General features: G+C 39.9%; 1 protein-coding gene across 2 annotated transcripts in view; it reads right to left on the bottom strand.

Moving 5' to 3' along the window:
- Nucleotides 1-7,982: 7,982 nt before the first annotated feature.
- AQP9 (aquaporin 9) overlaps nt 7,983-14,848 on the bottom strand; it is a 28,291-nt gene continuing 21,425 nt past the window's right edge. For both annotated transcript variants that reach the window (XM_027736859.2, XM_027736861.2), the window contains one exon: nt 7,983-11,611. In XM_027736859.2, coding sequence (XP_027592660.1) covers nt 11,449-11,611 — 163 coding nt within the window. In that variant the 3' untranslated portion in view covers nt 7,983-11,448. The remainder of the gene's footprint in view (nt 11,612-14,848) is intronic.

Below are 14,848 nucleotides of genomic sequence, written 5' to 3'. Positions count from 1 at the left end.
GGGCAAATTTATGAGGACATGATTTGATATGAGTTCTAAGTCTTTCTCTGAATGCAAACCAGAAAAGGACTTCTGGATCACGGATACACAGATGGTATTGTACCTTAATTTTCTGCTATCCTGGGAACTCATTAGTTTCTCATTATATCTTTTGTCTAAACATAATTTTGTATCAAGTAATTAAGCAATGAGTTTGCTATCCTCTTTCTCATGAGCATATGCTTAAGGGTATATACAATTCTCTATTGGTAAATGGTACTGTGGAAACATTACTCTGATTAAAAATCATGAGTTGATAAGAAAGAAGTTAGTGACAAGAAAGTTGTGGTCCCACAAGATAAAACATTATTTTGTAGCAACATTGGGCAATGTGCTAAAACTATACAGATTCTTTTTAAACAGCTCTCAATATTAGTCTGCACAATTAGCTTATATTTTCTTATAGTAAAATCATATATTTTGATAATATTTAATTTTCATAGTGTTCCTAAGCTGGCAAGGATATACAACACAGAAGTCAAGTGATCTTTTTACTGCATGGTTTACATAATTTTTCTTCTATTTTGTCTCTGGAAAATATTTTCTGGCTGTATGTTATTGTTTAATCCAGTGACATTTGTTTGGACCAGCTTTGCAATTCCTGGGCTTCTGAATTTGCTTATTGTAATGCCTATATATAAACTGCCTGGTAACTAGAAAATTTCAATACACTTAAACATACTGTAAACGTTTTGTCCTCCGTGATGTAGTATTTATGTTTCCTTTACTGCTTTAAAACAACTTCAGTACTGAGAAGATACAGAGTTTGCAAGGGAGGAGGGAAATAATAGGGGAAAAGTGTAAAATGTCACATGGTATGTGTCTTTAATTCTATCATCAGAGGCTCAAAAGAGGAAAATTCGAACTTGTTACAGTTAAGATACTATCTTTTTGAAAAATTGAACAAGGAGATATTTTGGTTTATTGTGGAGCTTTCTAAAAAATAAAAAAATATAATTCTGGATTCTACTAAACATGCTTTAAGGCATGTTTAGTAGATCCCATAACTTTGTTCTAGCTAGCATTTAAACAGTCATGCTCCCAAATACTTCATTCATCCCAGCAGCCTGCTTTATACCTCCAAAACATTTTTTACTGTTTTGTGTTTAGTCTATTCTGAATGGGAGTATACAGGAAACCATTACTCAGGGTTCATAGGAAAGCGATTTTTCTCAGAACAATTCTTGAGGAAAGAGAGTTGTGTGAAGGTTTCCATAAATTGGCTGCTAAATTCAAAATTTCATTGCAATTTACCTGTGCCTATTAGAAATCCTTGTCCCAGCTCTGGCTGGTAACTGTCTCCACCCTTCTTTAGAGCTCTCTTGCAGTATTCAGGATATGCAAGTCGTTTTAAGGGGCTGTTCTGTTTTTCTTGGGAAAATCTGTAATTTTTTGGCCCTTCAACACTGCACTAGGAAAACGTAGTTATCCCTTAGGAAAATCTCAGATATTGACTAAGGAGTAAACCATTAGATCAGGTTGTTGCTGACACGAGATATTCCAATGTGCTATTACAATAATGAGCACTTCCTTTGCTTTAAAGATTTTATTAAGGTTCCCAGGAGGGCAAAACAACCAATCAGTTTAACAACGAGCTCTCCATTTAGCTCATGTTACCATGTGGGGCACTTTGCCACGTCCTGGTTCCTTCCCTGCAGCTCCATTAGCTGGTGGTGTAGTGGAAGCAGCCCATTCCCCCAACAGCCCCTTGCATACAAAGGTAGCTGTTCTTTTTTGTCTTTAAAAATACTTCAGAACTGGTGACACTTCTTTATATAAGCACAACAAATACCCTAAAAATAGAACTATAGCTGGAATGCAAGCTATTTAACATGAATTAATGTGTTTATTAAAAATCTAGGGATTTTGGATGGTCCTATGAGATACTCGTGACCTTGTCATGATACTCCCCAGAGATGTTGGTCATACTGTCCAAAAGCAGCATAAAGCTTTTTGGTCTTACACAAACAAGGTAATTAAGGGCACTTTGAGCCTGGTAATGGGATATGAATATTGCAGTCCTGCTCAAATCACCTTTCCAAGTGTACCACACTTTTCAAATACTGTGATTTTTGGTGCAATTGGTGCAATTAGCTCAAGGGTCCTATATCTCTGGGTATAACTGTGTTTTGTACTTTCATTGTAAAATATAAAGAATAATTTTCTTCTTTTAGTAAGCTTATGCTAAGGTCTTCTCCAGGTAACAAGGTACCAGAATCTGACTCTGAAACTCTGTGCCTGGAAATCCATCCCATCCCCAAACCCAGCCTTTCCTCTCAGGATTAGTTATAAAGTGTATTATCAGCCATCTCAGCAGAGAGCTCAAGGACTGCACAAGTGGGGCAGGCTAAAACATCCCCCCTACAGTAAAGGGCTGAGTTCAGGGTCAAGGATTATGGTGGGGTGGCCCAGGAAAGCTGTGTGTCATTATCACCCCATTACCGTGGGGCCTCAGCATTGTGCTTGGCACCACATAAACATGTCATAAAAAATAGCTGCACTCAGACCTTAAAATCTAACTGTTGTCCTCCCTACTTGGGCACACAGGACCTGAGTGACCCAAGTGTGGCATCTCCTGTGTGCACTGCATTTGCTCACTCCATTTCATACTGACACTGCTACTGACTACAGAAGCCACCTCTGTGAACATCAGGATCTATAGACCTTGCTCCTTCAAAATTTATTTTTAACAAGCTCTTAACATTTGAAAAATGTCCTAAGACATTCAAATAAGCAAGCGGCTTGATGAAGTAAAGACACGGTCCATGTATTTCAAGACTGAGACAGATAAAACCAATGTTTGAATTAATGTGATCTTGCCATACTCATCACCTTTACAATGTGTATTTTACATCAAAATAATGTTTCTGGAGCGTTTATATCACTGTGTCACAGTCTTCAAAAATAATATAGTAAGTGCTGGTGATAAACAACATCCTGTCCAAATGAAATTTTTTTTAAAAAGCTTTGTTTAAAAAAACAACCTACTGGTGAGTATGGGGCTATTATTAAAATTTAGAAGTATTGTGGCTTTTGATATGTAACTGAGAAAGTAATCTAAATGGTGGTGCAGTGCTGATCTGAAAAAAAATTGTTCTGAAAAAAGTGTTCCTTAAGTGCTGATTTCCACCAGGAACTGTTCTTTGCCAAGTAAATGCTTATGGCAACAGCCTCAAACTTCTATTCACCTCCTCTCTGTGTGTTTAACACATACAGAGATGCCCAGCAGACAAATCACATGCCTGAAGTACCTCCTTATGCTTAAGTGCTACAATAGATTTTTTTCTGTCTAAGCTTTTATGTGGCCCCCAGAACAGCTGAACACCTTTGGACAGCACTGAACCCCTCCTAGGTAGGCTGGTACTCCTCTTCCTCTCCTAACAGCGAAGCTGAGGTACCACTAGAGCCCTCATGCTAGACATGGCTTTTGATAAAGCTGCCCTGCAGAATAAAGGACTGTTCTGTCAGGGAAAATCTTCCCAAAGCCACTGTAGGAGGAAGTGGTGTGGGATGAAGCCCTCTCAGGCTGGCTCAGCAGCTGCAATTTGTTTTGGAAACCTGGTGTGTAACACTTTGCTCTTGCACAGTCCAACACACCACGGGCATGTGAGGAGTTCCACTGTGTATATCAAAGCTGATGATCATGAAGGAGGATGTGTTTATTATCAGATCAAATAAAAGCACGCAAGAAAGGATCTCATTTGTGTTTGCTAAAAAATAAATAAATATGGAAGAGTTGGAACAGAGCAGAACATCTCCGGGAGCATCAGGGAAAACCATGACAGAAGCAAAGTTCAGAACCAGAGACTGTGATGTTACAAATCTAGTAAGTTTGAAAGTAAAGCAAACTAATTATTTTTTGAGCAGGGTTATCTCAGTCATGATAACATTAAAACGCCATCAGAAAGGCTCAGATCATAATTCTTTTACAACTTTTCACTTTTATAAGCTGTAGACATTTGCTATTTGGGCATGAAGTTAAGTCTTCACATGTGAAGGGAGAGCTTCCACCACCACCTGCCCCCCCCTCCCCAGGATAGCTGTGCTCTAAAGTTTGCTTAATATTTTTTAGGAATATATGTTTGCTTCTGGCTTTCTAATTACTACTGAAATTGCCTGAAGTGAGATGTACAAATAAGAACTCTGTTAAGTTTAAACACTTTGCATTCAGAATGTGGAGCACAAGTTGATTCTTACTGATTTATGCATCATATCCTGTAACACGGTGTTTCTCAGGGTCAATCTTGTACAACAGATAAAATCGGCCAATACCTGAGTTATATCTCTTGTTCTAGGATTTCCCTAGGAGGAAATCCAAATCCCATGTCCTGCAGATCTCCCCTAATGAGATAATTATTGTTCTGCCAGGTTGCTGTAAGCAACACGTCTGACCAAAGGCAAGGAAAAAGAGTGTAATTGCTAGATGGATTGTTGGAAGTCCAGTTTGCTCGCAGTATACTTTTGAAATGGGATGAAATCACATGTATTTTGAAATATGTCTCAAAACTGCTTTTTTTTTTTTGTCTTCATGGAAATGGAATATTTTGTATAGGACCTAGTGCTCATTGAATGAAAGGCTAGTTGCACACAGTCAATACAGGAGCCTGAGAGAGAACCGGAGGATTGCTGCCAGTTGTATTAGAAAACCAGGCAAAAGACTTGGAAGAAGAAAAGGAAACCAGTCCACTTGCAGGCAGGGTAAGTATTTTAGGTGGATTTTGTTTTGTTTGTTTTGATCAGGTAAATTCATTTTAAAGCTGTGTGGTTTGGCTTCTTGTGTTCCTTGGATTTCAAAGAACCACCTATGACAGCAAATGCAGCTTATAATGGCTTCTATTTTAAGGAAGGACTTTGTCTTTTTGTGTTAGAACAGATTGAAATGTGTATGTGTTCATAGCCATATTCTGTTCAGCCATCATGTTTTCTTGGATCAGAAGCCTCTGATGTGCTAGTTGTATTTGCATATACATTACATTTTGGAATGGCCTGTGACTTTGAAGCATTCTTCTGTGAAGACTATTCATAGCTGTGAAGACAATGGGGTTCTGAATCAAAGTTTGTCTGTTCTGCTTTCCTCCCTCAAGACTTGCTAGAGTAGCCTTTGCACTTGCTTTATCCCCTGGGATTCCGTGGTAATCTGGCAGCTGGATTCATGTATCTTTTTATTTGTGTTTCTCGTAGTTGTTCTTCAGTGCAAGCATCTTCAAAAACATGTGTTGCTTCTGTACTCTGAAAAGCATGAACCCACTGGGGATTTACACGTGCATGAGATGAAATTCTCTCTGCACTGAAGCTGAGTAGGCTTTCTGCCTTAGGTGGTAGAATGGTTATGTAGCAGAAGTCTTCTGCAGTGTGTAGCCATTGGTTGCTAATGTCCTGAACATCTGAGTTAGAAATGAAGATAAAACACTTCTGGTCTTGATATTGTGCAGTTTTATAGGGAAGGTCCATGCTGCCTCTTGTGAGCAGCTGCAGAAGGGTTCAGGTTCACAGGGCTGGAAATCAATTCAAGTAAGTTACTACTGTGCTTTCCTTTTTCCCCACTGAGATTTGTATTCTTTTCCCCCCCTTTTTCTATTTATTTTTTAAAGTCTAGTTTCAATAATCTGAAAATGTTCAAATCATCACGTTTTGTTCCTTTGCTATGGAAAACAACACCACTGCAATTCAGTCCTTTTATTCTCAAATACTATTTATTTTGTAAGTGTATTTAAAAGGCATTGACAAAACACCTGACTCTTTAAATTAGCAATACTTGTTGCCAAGCATGTGCTACTGCTTTGGCTTCATGTTTGTTATCTGATGACTTGGTCATGCTACAAAAACTATTGCATCTGTTCAGCTCTGGCTGAGATTGTTCATTTCCTTCTATTCAGATGCTGGCTTTTCAAGTCTTAACATATTGTTTGCTTTGTTGCTTTTTTACTCACAGCCCTGTTTATAACTGGAAGGCATGTAAGGTTTCCTGAGAAGAGTTGTGCAGTGAAACAAACTACTCTTGTTTCTGAGGGTGTGGAAAGTATTCTTCAGCCATTAGACTATTATGTGCTTCATGCTGAAGAAATAATAATATTAATGTGCCTAAGCTGGTCCTCTTAATAGTACTGGGAATGTTAGAATTTGCATCCAAGACAGGTATGAGTTTTCTGACAGGTGAACAGAAAGACAGTCTTCTGATGGTGTTACTTCATGCTATTTCCTTATTTTTGTGTTCCCCAGGGAAATGTGCACTATTTTCTGAGATAACCAAGCATTTCTCAGACAGCTTTTTTGGCCTCTGGCCAAAAGGGCTTGCTTTGTTCTACCAGCTTTTGAAGTTTTCTCTTCTTCGTTATTATCACTTTATTTGTCAATGTAGCAAGTAGCAGCATCCTTACTCTTGATTTCTGGATGTTTGGAGCAATGTTTGGAGTGTGAAAGGAAAGTCTGACGAATTTAAAGCAGACTGCTCAGTCCCTAGGCAGGTCAGAGAGGGATAGTCTGTCCTTTGTCATGGGAAAGGAGCTAACTGGGTCATCTGGCCAAAAAGCTTGATCATTGCTGATTTAAGGTGCTGTGGTATTCCTATTCCCTATCTTAGTAACAACTTTTGAAGGAGTTTGGGGTCAGCAAAGAGAGAAAAATTGTATAAAGGGTTCACGTCTGGCTTCATACTATATGGATTTCTCTAATATTTGATTCAAATATACATAGAAACACCAATGGTCAAAAATACTTTCCTACTTTTTCCTCTGCCATTAGACTGTGCAAATAAGCAGAAAGACACTAACACTCACAGTACAATAAATAAAAGTGGTCTTTTAACAAGTTGTAAGTGCAAACTAGAAAATAAAAATCCAAACTACCAACTGATGAGCACAGAATATTTTTTTTCTGGATAATCTTGTGCTATTTTTAATAGTGGTTTGAAAAAGAAGGCTTTTAAAATAGTAAATGTTTGAAAGAAGTAATCTGTAATGCAATAACAATTGTGCTGAGCAGAAAAAGAGCAGCTGTTACTGGAAGTTATAGTTAATTGTTGTATTTTCCAGAACAGGGTTGTTTGGTGGGAACAGTGGGGAAAAAATATGCAAGCGACTGCCAAAAAAACAAGCTTGTGAGGTGAAACTTGAATTTGCTCTCACGAGAACTTTCTAAGATTCATAAGTAACTGAGAAAAGCATGTTGTATTTAAATCTCTGGAGATGTATTGTGCTGTATAGAGACAGAGCACAGCACACAGTGTTGGCAGGAGAAGGAAAGGAGAACAGAAAGTCCACCAGAAAGAGTGATAGGAAGGTGAGACTCAATCAGGGTGAAAGGAGGATAAAATGTCTACTGCCACTTTAAATTGGCTTTGTTTTGTTTTGTTTTGTTTAGTGGCTCCCTGAGTAAATTTGAAGCACCTAATCTTTCCCTCACTCCCACAGAACAGGTTTTCATGTGCTTTTTAAACAAAAAAAGCAAACCATGTCCCTGTTACAAATCTGTAGAATAGAAGATGGATAAATTAGCTGGGCATGTTTTGTAAGCCCTGTAGGCCACATCTGATGTGATATATGTATACCTAAAAGCAGTGTCTGAAGAGGGGCTTAAACAAAGTATCCAAGTGGGTTCTGCCTATTGTTAGAGCAGTGGGAAAGGTGGGGTGGGAAGTGCCCCTGGGCAGACTGTGGACAGGCAGGAGGAAGGTCTGGGGGCAGGAGGCCTCTCTGGGTGGGTGCCTGGCAGTGACCATCCCTCCCAGGTGAGCATTCCCCTGCTCTGGCACTGCCTCTGACCCATGGAATCTGCCACAGGGGCTGCACTCTGGGAAAACAGCTTGCTAGTCAACCTGGTCTTCCAGCACAAGGCTATAAAACATTGTAGGTCATAACAGGCAGCTATTTATTTCTTAATATGTCCTTAGGTGCCGCAGGGGATATTTTATTTTTTTTTAAATAAAAATAAAAATAGCACTGGAATGCGTTTATTAGGGATTGACTGTATTTATTTTGAACCACAATACATTCATCCAGATCCACAGACAAAGCTCTAGCAAGTACAGTTTCCACTATGCTCTGAGCTCAATTCTCTGATCACTTATCCTTGCCTGTATTGCCACCTGTTGTGAATAATTCCACTGGCTTCTATGAGACAACAAGCAGTAGCCAACTTTTAGCCCAGTACTATTTGCAGGATCACTCTCCAAATTACTGCAGTACTAAGTTTAGCTCTAAGGAATAAACACATTACCCCCAGAAAGAACAAATCCAGAACGAAAGTTCAGCAACGCTCTGAAATTAATTTCTTTCAACAATGAAACCATTGAGGCTGATTACTATGAATTCATTAACCAACATGTCTTTCAGCTGGAAAAGCTTTTTCTTGTTGCCATCTGTACTATATTTATTTAACATGTGTGACCACTGAATATCAGTTGATATTAGAAAATTGCATCATTCATGCAAAGTCAAAATACTTTTTTTGTTCTTTTTATAAAACAGATTATTTCTAAGTTAGTTTGTGGAATGAGGTGATTATTATTGTTCCCATTACATTATGGTAATACTGGACACGGTTTTGTAGTTAAGACTAAGGGAGGGGACAGGTGTTCCAAAAGCAGGAATTCATTCTTATACTTAGAAATTTAAATTATGTCCCATCTGAGACACGTCTACAATGCCTTGTTCCTAAATGAAATTCTGGCTTTTGTGAAGCCAGTATGAATTGTGGAATTAGTACAAGGTGTTCTCAAAGAATTTACAAAAATGTTGAAGTATTAATTGAAGTTTAAAAATAAATTCTTTAAGCAAACATAGATTCAACAAAAACTTGTTAAGAGTACATTTAAGATGTTGTTATGCTATCACGAGTGTGTCACTGCTTATGAGTGCCACGTTAATAACTTCAGACAAGTAAGTATCACTTATACAGAAATTCTGTGCATAGGAATGGCATAAGCAGGAGAAACAAGATTTCCTGTTGATTTACAGGCAGTACCTGTTGTGATCAAAAGAATTTTGAGAAAATGTACTACTTTATGTATCTTGGCCAATGCATAGGCACACAGCAAGTGTGGGCTAGTCACTCAGTAGGTTGTATAAATAAACCATCCTTTTCACATTCCTGACCTGTATTCTGCTTTTACCCACATTTTCCATGATGTATTAAAGGAAGAAATATCATGAGGGATATGGAGCCCACTGACTGTGCAAAATTCTGACACAACAAGTCATAAACTCTCCCTACCATTCTGGAAAAAAATTGGTTACTTCTGGTTAATTAGCTGCCTATTTTGATTTTCTGTACAGCTATTTCATGCTAGATGTTGGCATCAGAGGAAGAGTAAGCACCTTTCTGACCTGGGAGCAGCCTTCAGACTGTTTCTACCTCCAGAAGAGCTCTCCAAACTTAAATGATTGGCAACCACCCTGGAGTGTCCTGTCTCAGGTATCACCAAGGGGTGAGAGACAGCTCTCACTGCAGGTGGGAGGGCAAAAGAGGGATCAATCTGCAATTGCTTTTACACCCCATCTTGTTTTATGTAGTGCAATTTATCAATATACAGGACAGATGATGTAGTTTGTCTGTGCTGCCAAGAAAAGGTCTACAGTTAGGTCTAATTTTCACATTGTACTCTTGATTCTTCTCTGCTCAGATTGAGGACTGTTTCTGTAAACCCTGTCTTGTTCCCGAGACTCCTGAGCCAGCGATACAATGATACAATCAGACGTGGATGGGTACAGCTACAGCAGAGTTTAACCCACAGCAGAGCAACTCTGAATTGAAGGAGCATTTTTGCACTGGCTTGATATGTCTCTGAGCAACGTGAATTCATTACTGTTATGTAAGTTTTCTTAAAAACATCATTAAAATTAGAATTATACTCCCTCGAGTGTACTGCAATATCTGACTCTGAGCTGCATCAAGCAAAGCTTTGCTTGAGCTGCCGTTTCTGTCCCTTTGCTGCCGTGCATTTGATGTGGTGTCCCAGGGAGCTGGGCAGAGACATGCAATGACACAGGCCTGATCTGCCCAAATGCTGAGGCACGTTCTGACCACAGTATTTCTAGACCTCTTCAGTGGATACCTCACCAAAGTGCACAGGCTATTGGTGGCAACACAAAGGGTTCCTCACTTCAGAAGTGAAATCAGGAATGCAGCGTGGAATTTTAGGGAGCAAGGTTGTAGAAATCCAAAGGCAAGAGCACCCTGGAAATGAGTGCATTGAGCTAGTACCCTGAAGTTTTGCCATGAAAATAGCTCAGGAGCATTGCTGAATAGGATGTCTGTTTATTCATGACCACCACCACCAACCAGGTATAGATGTATACATATTAGAAATGAACTTTGATTTAATTGAATACATTCAATTCAAAGGATTAGGCAGAAATAATTTCATTTTCAAGGCTGGATATTTAGGAAGTGGTGTATGTCCAACCACTTCTACTTAGCAAGAGAGAACCTACACTTCAGAACTCTAATGTGGATCTGGCCCTCTTTGGGGAATTCAGATCTAGGATTAGGTCTGAGACAAGTTTCTATTTTTAATTACTTCCACCGAATTAAAAATTACTCCCACAATGCAGACGAAATCCCCTCATGTAAATCATCATCAACAGGACTCTTTAAAGCTTATACAGACGTGGGCCTTGTGCTGACCTCTGCACAGAGCAAGCCTCTCTTGCTGGGCCATCTCCACAGGAATGAATTTTATCCAGAAAGCACAGCGGAAGAGGTTCAGATTAATATTCTACGCTAGGCTTTTAATATTGGGTAGCATAAAGGTCAAGTAAATAGTCTAAAAATAACTGAACATTACTGCTATGAAGAAGTTACATCTTTGTCTCTTTGGTGTTCATCTTGTAACACACAGATTTTGTGATCGTATTCTGAGTTACTAAACCTCATCACTGCTGAGCTGATTCCTTGCTGTTCAATAATGAGTCCATAAAAATTTACTAAGTTATCCAAAACTGTTTCAATTGACATTTAGGCAATTTGGGTATTGTTTTTAATGTTCAGGCAAGCCATTCTTAAGAAGTGAGCAATGCCCTTGCACATTAATTCAGCACTGAATCAATTAACTAGCAATGCATGCAGTTTTGTATCAATATCTCATCTATTTTCAGTTAATTAGGTAACATGATTAGGATCATATGTGTTGAATTAACAGGTCAGTGAATCATTTCACTACAATTGTATCTAGGAGATAATTTGATCTGAAAGCCATATGAGAAGAACAACAGTTTACCCTTCTCATACTCAAGTTCCCAGTTTTGAATGTGATCAGCCCAATGTTTCAGGGAAAGAGTTCAGTTTTGAGTCCTATGTAGAATTTGTGCTTTGAAAGGTAAATTTCTAATGGAGGCATACAGGTTTTATAAAATGGTCCAACCATTTGCACAAAAACTGCACAACAAAATGACAGAGAAAATTCTTCAGTTCTTACTCCATATTAGTCAGTTCATATTTGTCACGCACTTCGTTTTCTCCTCCTGACTGAGGATCTGAGTGATGCATTTCAATAAAAATAATGTAGGTCATTGCTCCAAGTACAGCTCCCAGCAGAGGTGCAACTATAGGGACCCACCACCAATTATTACCAGCCCTGTAAGACAAAAAAGAACATGAATAACTATTATTTGCTACTCAAGTGAACACTTTATTGTATATTTGTCAATGAACAGATACAGTGACACTCACTGCAGCATAGACCTTTCTATTTTGTCTCACATTTCTGTAAATGGATGACACCCCTGTTTGCCCTGCCCAGGCTGTGATTGGAATGCTAAGTAACAAGCACCAGGCACGTTGGTTTGGTTGCACCTTAGAAAATAAGGCCTTTTTACTGCATGTCTGTTTGGGGACAGAGGGTAATTTCTCTGTTGTGGAAAGTGGGCTTCATTGACTTACAATGAAATGAACGGGGACATATTTATTGCCCAGCAGTCTTGACTAGTGCTGTCACCAGATGCTTGTAAATTGGTTGTCAAGAGTAATCAAGGCAAATGTATGTTACAAAAATGGGTTATCTCATGCACATGGAAAGTTGCAGGTTCACACCGGTAATGGTATATATGGTGTTCCTCTTGATATGTGTAGGAGATCATACTTGATTTTGATTATATTTCCCTTAAGGACTGTAATAAAACACAGAGACTATAAAGTGGATTATCTTTGACTGGAGCGGTCCAGATTCAAATTTCATGATGTAGTATTTTATCTCTGTGTTTAAAATGTGACGTCTTTCAGTAAGAGGCAAATAGACATTCAGAAGTTCTATATGCCTAAAAATCTTGCTTAGAATTGCTGTATTCACTAAGAGAATCTGGCAAGTTGGCTCCACTGAAATGTTTACAATCACTTTGCATAATTACTATGATTTAATTTTAAATATGTAGATTTATGAACATTTTTTAAAGTAAGTAGTCCACCTGTGTCAAACTATAAATAAGTTCTTATGCTTGAAAATAAGGTTCATAGAATTGCTCTCCCTTTCCTGGAGGTCCACATTCAGACAGTAAATAACTGAGTACTGGGTTCAGAGCAGACTCTCTGAACTGTTTTGATGCATTAAGGTGCTTTGATGGGATAACATGCTGTATTAATTGAATATGTGAGTCTCCAGTGAAAATCCAGCTACCTCAATTTCATGCATATTGAAAATGGAGATTTTTTTTCCTCCCAGAAATACAAAGGGACAAATTAATCTGTGAGAAGAACTTTACAGGAAGGTGCAGAGGAATTTTTAAGCTATAAGGATAATTATTCACCGCTCAGTTGTAGTTTTTAGCAGAAGTGAACTTCCGGTTAAGTCACAATGCAAGAATAGAGCTGGGCAAGTGTCAGTGCCCTATTGATGATACTGTTATTCCTTGTTCAGAAATGCCTTGGATGTGTATGTTTTACCTTTGGAATTATTTGTATTTTGCCCTGAGGATATAAAATAACTCCTGATATTGTCCTATTGACTTTATAAATCTGTTTGTTGTTGAATCACGAATGTCTCTTACGCCCTTGAATTTCTGGAACAAGCATGGACTAAGGTTTTATTGACTTAATCAGCACATCAAAATCTACATCAAGTACTTGCTTGTATTATTCTCTGGGAAGTGTGTGTACATGGGCATGGAAAAAAGGTGTTTCTTGGCAGGTGTCTCTCTTGTCTTGTTCCACAAACTGGCATGTGCCTCATCAGCTCCTACATGACCTTCTCCAAGTCATGGCCTGTATTCACAGCAGCTGCTGTCAGCTGTGCTTTAGACACCCTCTGTTAAGGTTCTGGGTGTAAAACCTTTATAGAAGGTGCTGTCAAAACTGAAACAAGATCGGGGCACAGCCAAGTTCGGAGTTTCCATGACAGTCCTGTCACCACAGGAGCAAGAACTCTCTGTGACAAGCCCAAATAACTTCACTGAAGGACCCTTAGTGCCCTTATACCCTGGCTTTACCCCAGTGCACAGCTTTGCTGCCAAGTTGGTAGGAAAACACCCAGCTCTGCCTCTGTTATCATCGGGTGTTCTTGGTGCTGGGTGGGGTGGGAGGCACCGGCTGTGAGAGGAGGAGGCAGCACACGGACCTGTCCAGCGGCACTTTGCCTAGCCGTGAAAATTTCCAGGAAATACAGTGTATAACCTACATGAACTGGGAACTTTGGCCCATTTTAGACTTGCGGATACTCTTCTCGCTGGCCAGCTGCTGCAGGACAGGGAACACCGGGATAATCCGGGCTGCAGTGCTGCACTCCAGGAAGAGCGCTCAACATTTCGGAGGCCGCTTTGCCACCCGAGCCCCTGTGCAGACAAGAGATGCGCCTCCTGACTGCACCTTTTCCAAAGTGCAGTTCGGTTTAGCCCGGGAGACTCGTCCTCGGTGCTGGCGACCACGAGGTGTCAGCGTTACCGCGCCGAGCCCGCACCGCCGCCGCTCGTCGCGGCCAGACCCCGCCGCAGCCACGGGCAGGAGAACCCAAAACTAACCGGGGTGGAATATCCCAGTGATACCTTCAAATGTTGACACGAAATGCTGCTCTGTGCAGCTGTTTCTCTCTCTATCGTTGCTGTTTCATGCTCTGTTTTGCTTGTGAAAATAGAGCCTGGTAATTGTACTTAAAGATCTGGCTGTTTTCTCACTACAGACAAAACTTTACTCCCCAAAACTTTTCTTAAGCTTATCAGAATATTAAGCATGTGCTTAAGAAAGACTGGTTGTCGCCATGGTTTTAGGGCTAGTCATTAGAAACACCGAGGTCTCTAAAGTCAGCTGTTGTCCCCAGTGATGGGGACAGTCAACATCTGTGACACCTCCTCCCAAGAGGCTGAGCAGCAGTTTGCAAGAGGAGGCCCAGTGCTGACTGCATTTATTGTGTACAAAATGGTGCTCTCGAGGGTGCTGCACTGACACCACCTTTCCAGCTGCAGTGGAACAGAACAGCTTCTAGTGGGAGCTTTTAGCCAAAACAAACCCATTGTTATGGGCTAGGGAAACCACAATGCAGCTTGTGTCCTCTGGCTTAATTTTTGGGGAAGCTGCTCTTTCAGGTGTCTTTGTGCAAAATGTAATAACAGCAACATTTAGAAAACCTCTGCTTAACTGCCTTCTTATCCTCTGGACAACTCTATGGTCCAACAGAAGAGCTCCCCTCCAGGCTACTTGCAGTTCACTGCCTGAATACATGATAAAACCAGAATTTACTGGACCTGCAAGCACAAAGAAGGGTAGAGGGGATGAACTAATTGTCTCGACGTTTAGAGCACTTGCTTGAGAATAGTGTAGAAAGTTTTGCTCCTGGGTACCTGATCTGTTCCCAAGTGAGGCTTTCCTAGTGGTCCCTGCCTGCTCTGTA

This window comes from Pipra filicauda, unplaced genomic scaffold (assembly GCF_003945595.2).
Source record: "Pipra filicauda isolate LSUMZ 115617 unplaced genomic scaffold, ASM394559v2 scaffold7_size6619720_pilon, whole genome shotgun sequence".
Taxonomy (NCBI): Eukaryota; Metazoa; Chordata; class Aves; order Passeriformes; family Pipridae; genus Pipra; species Pipra filicauda.
The sequence above is the reverse complement of the archived record's forward strand: the minus strand, read 5'-3'. Positions and strand labels throughout refer to the sequence as shown.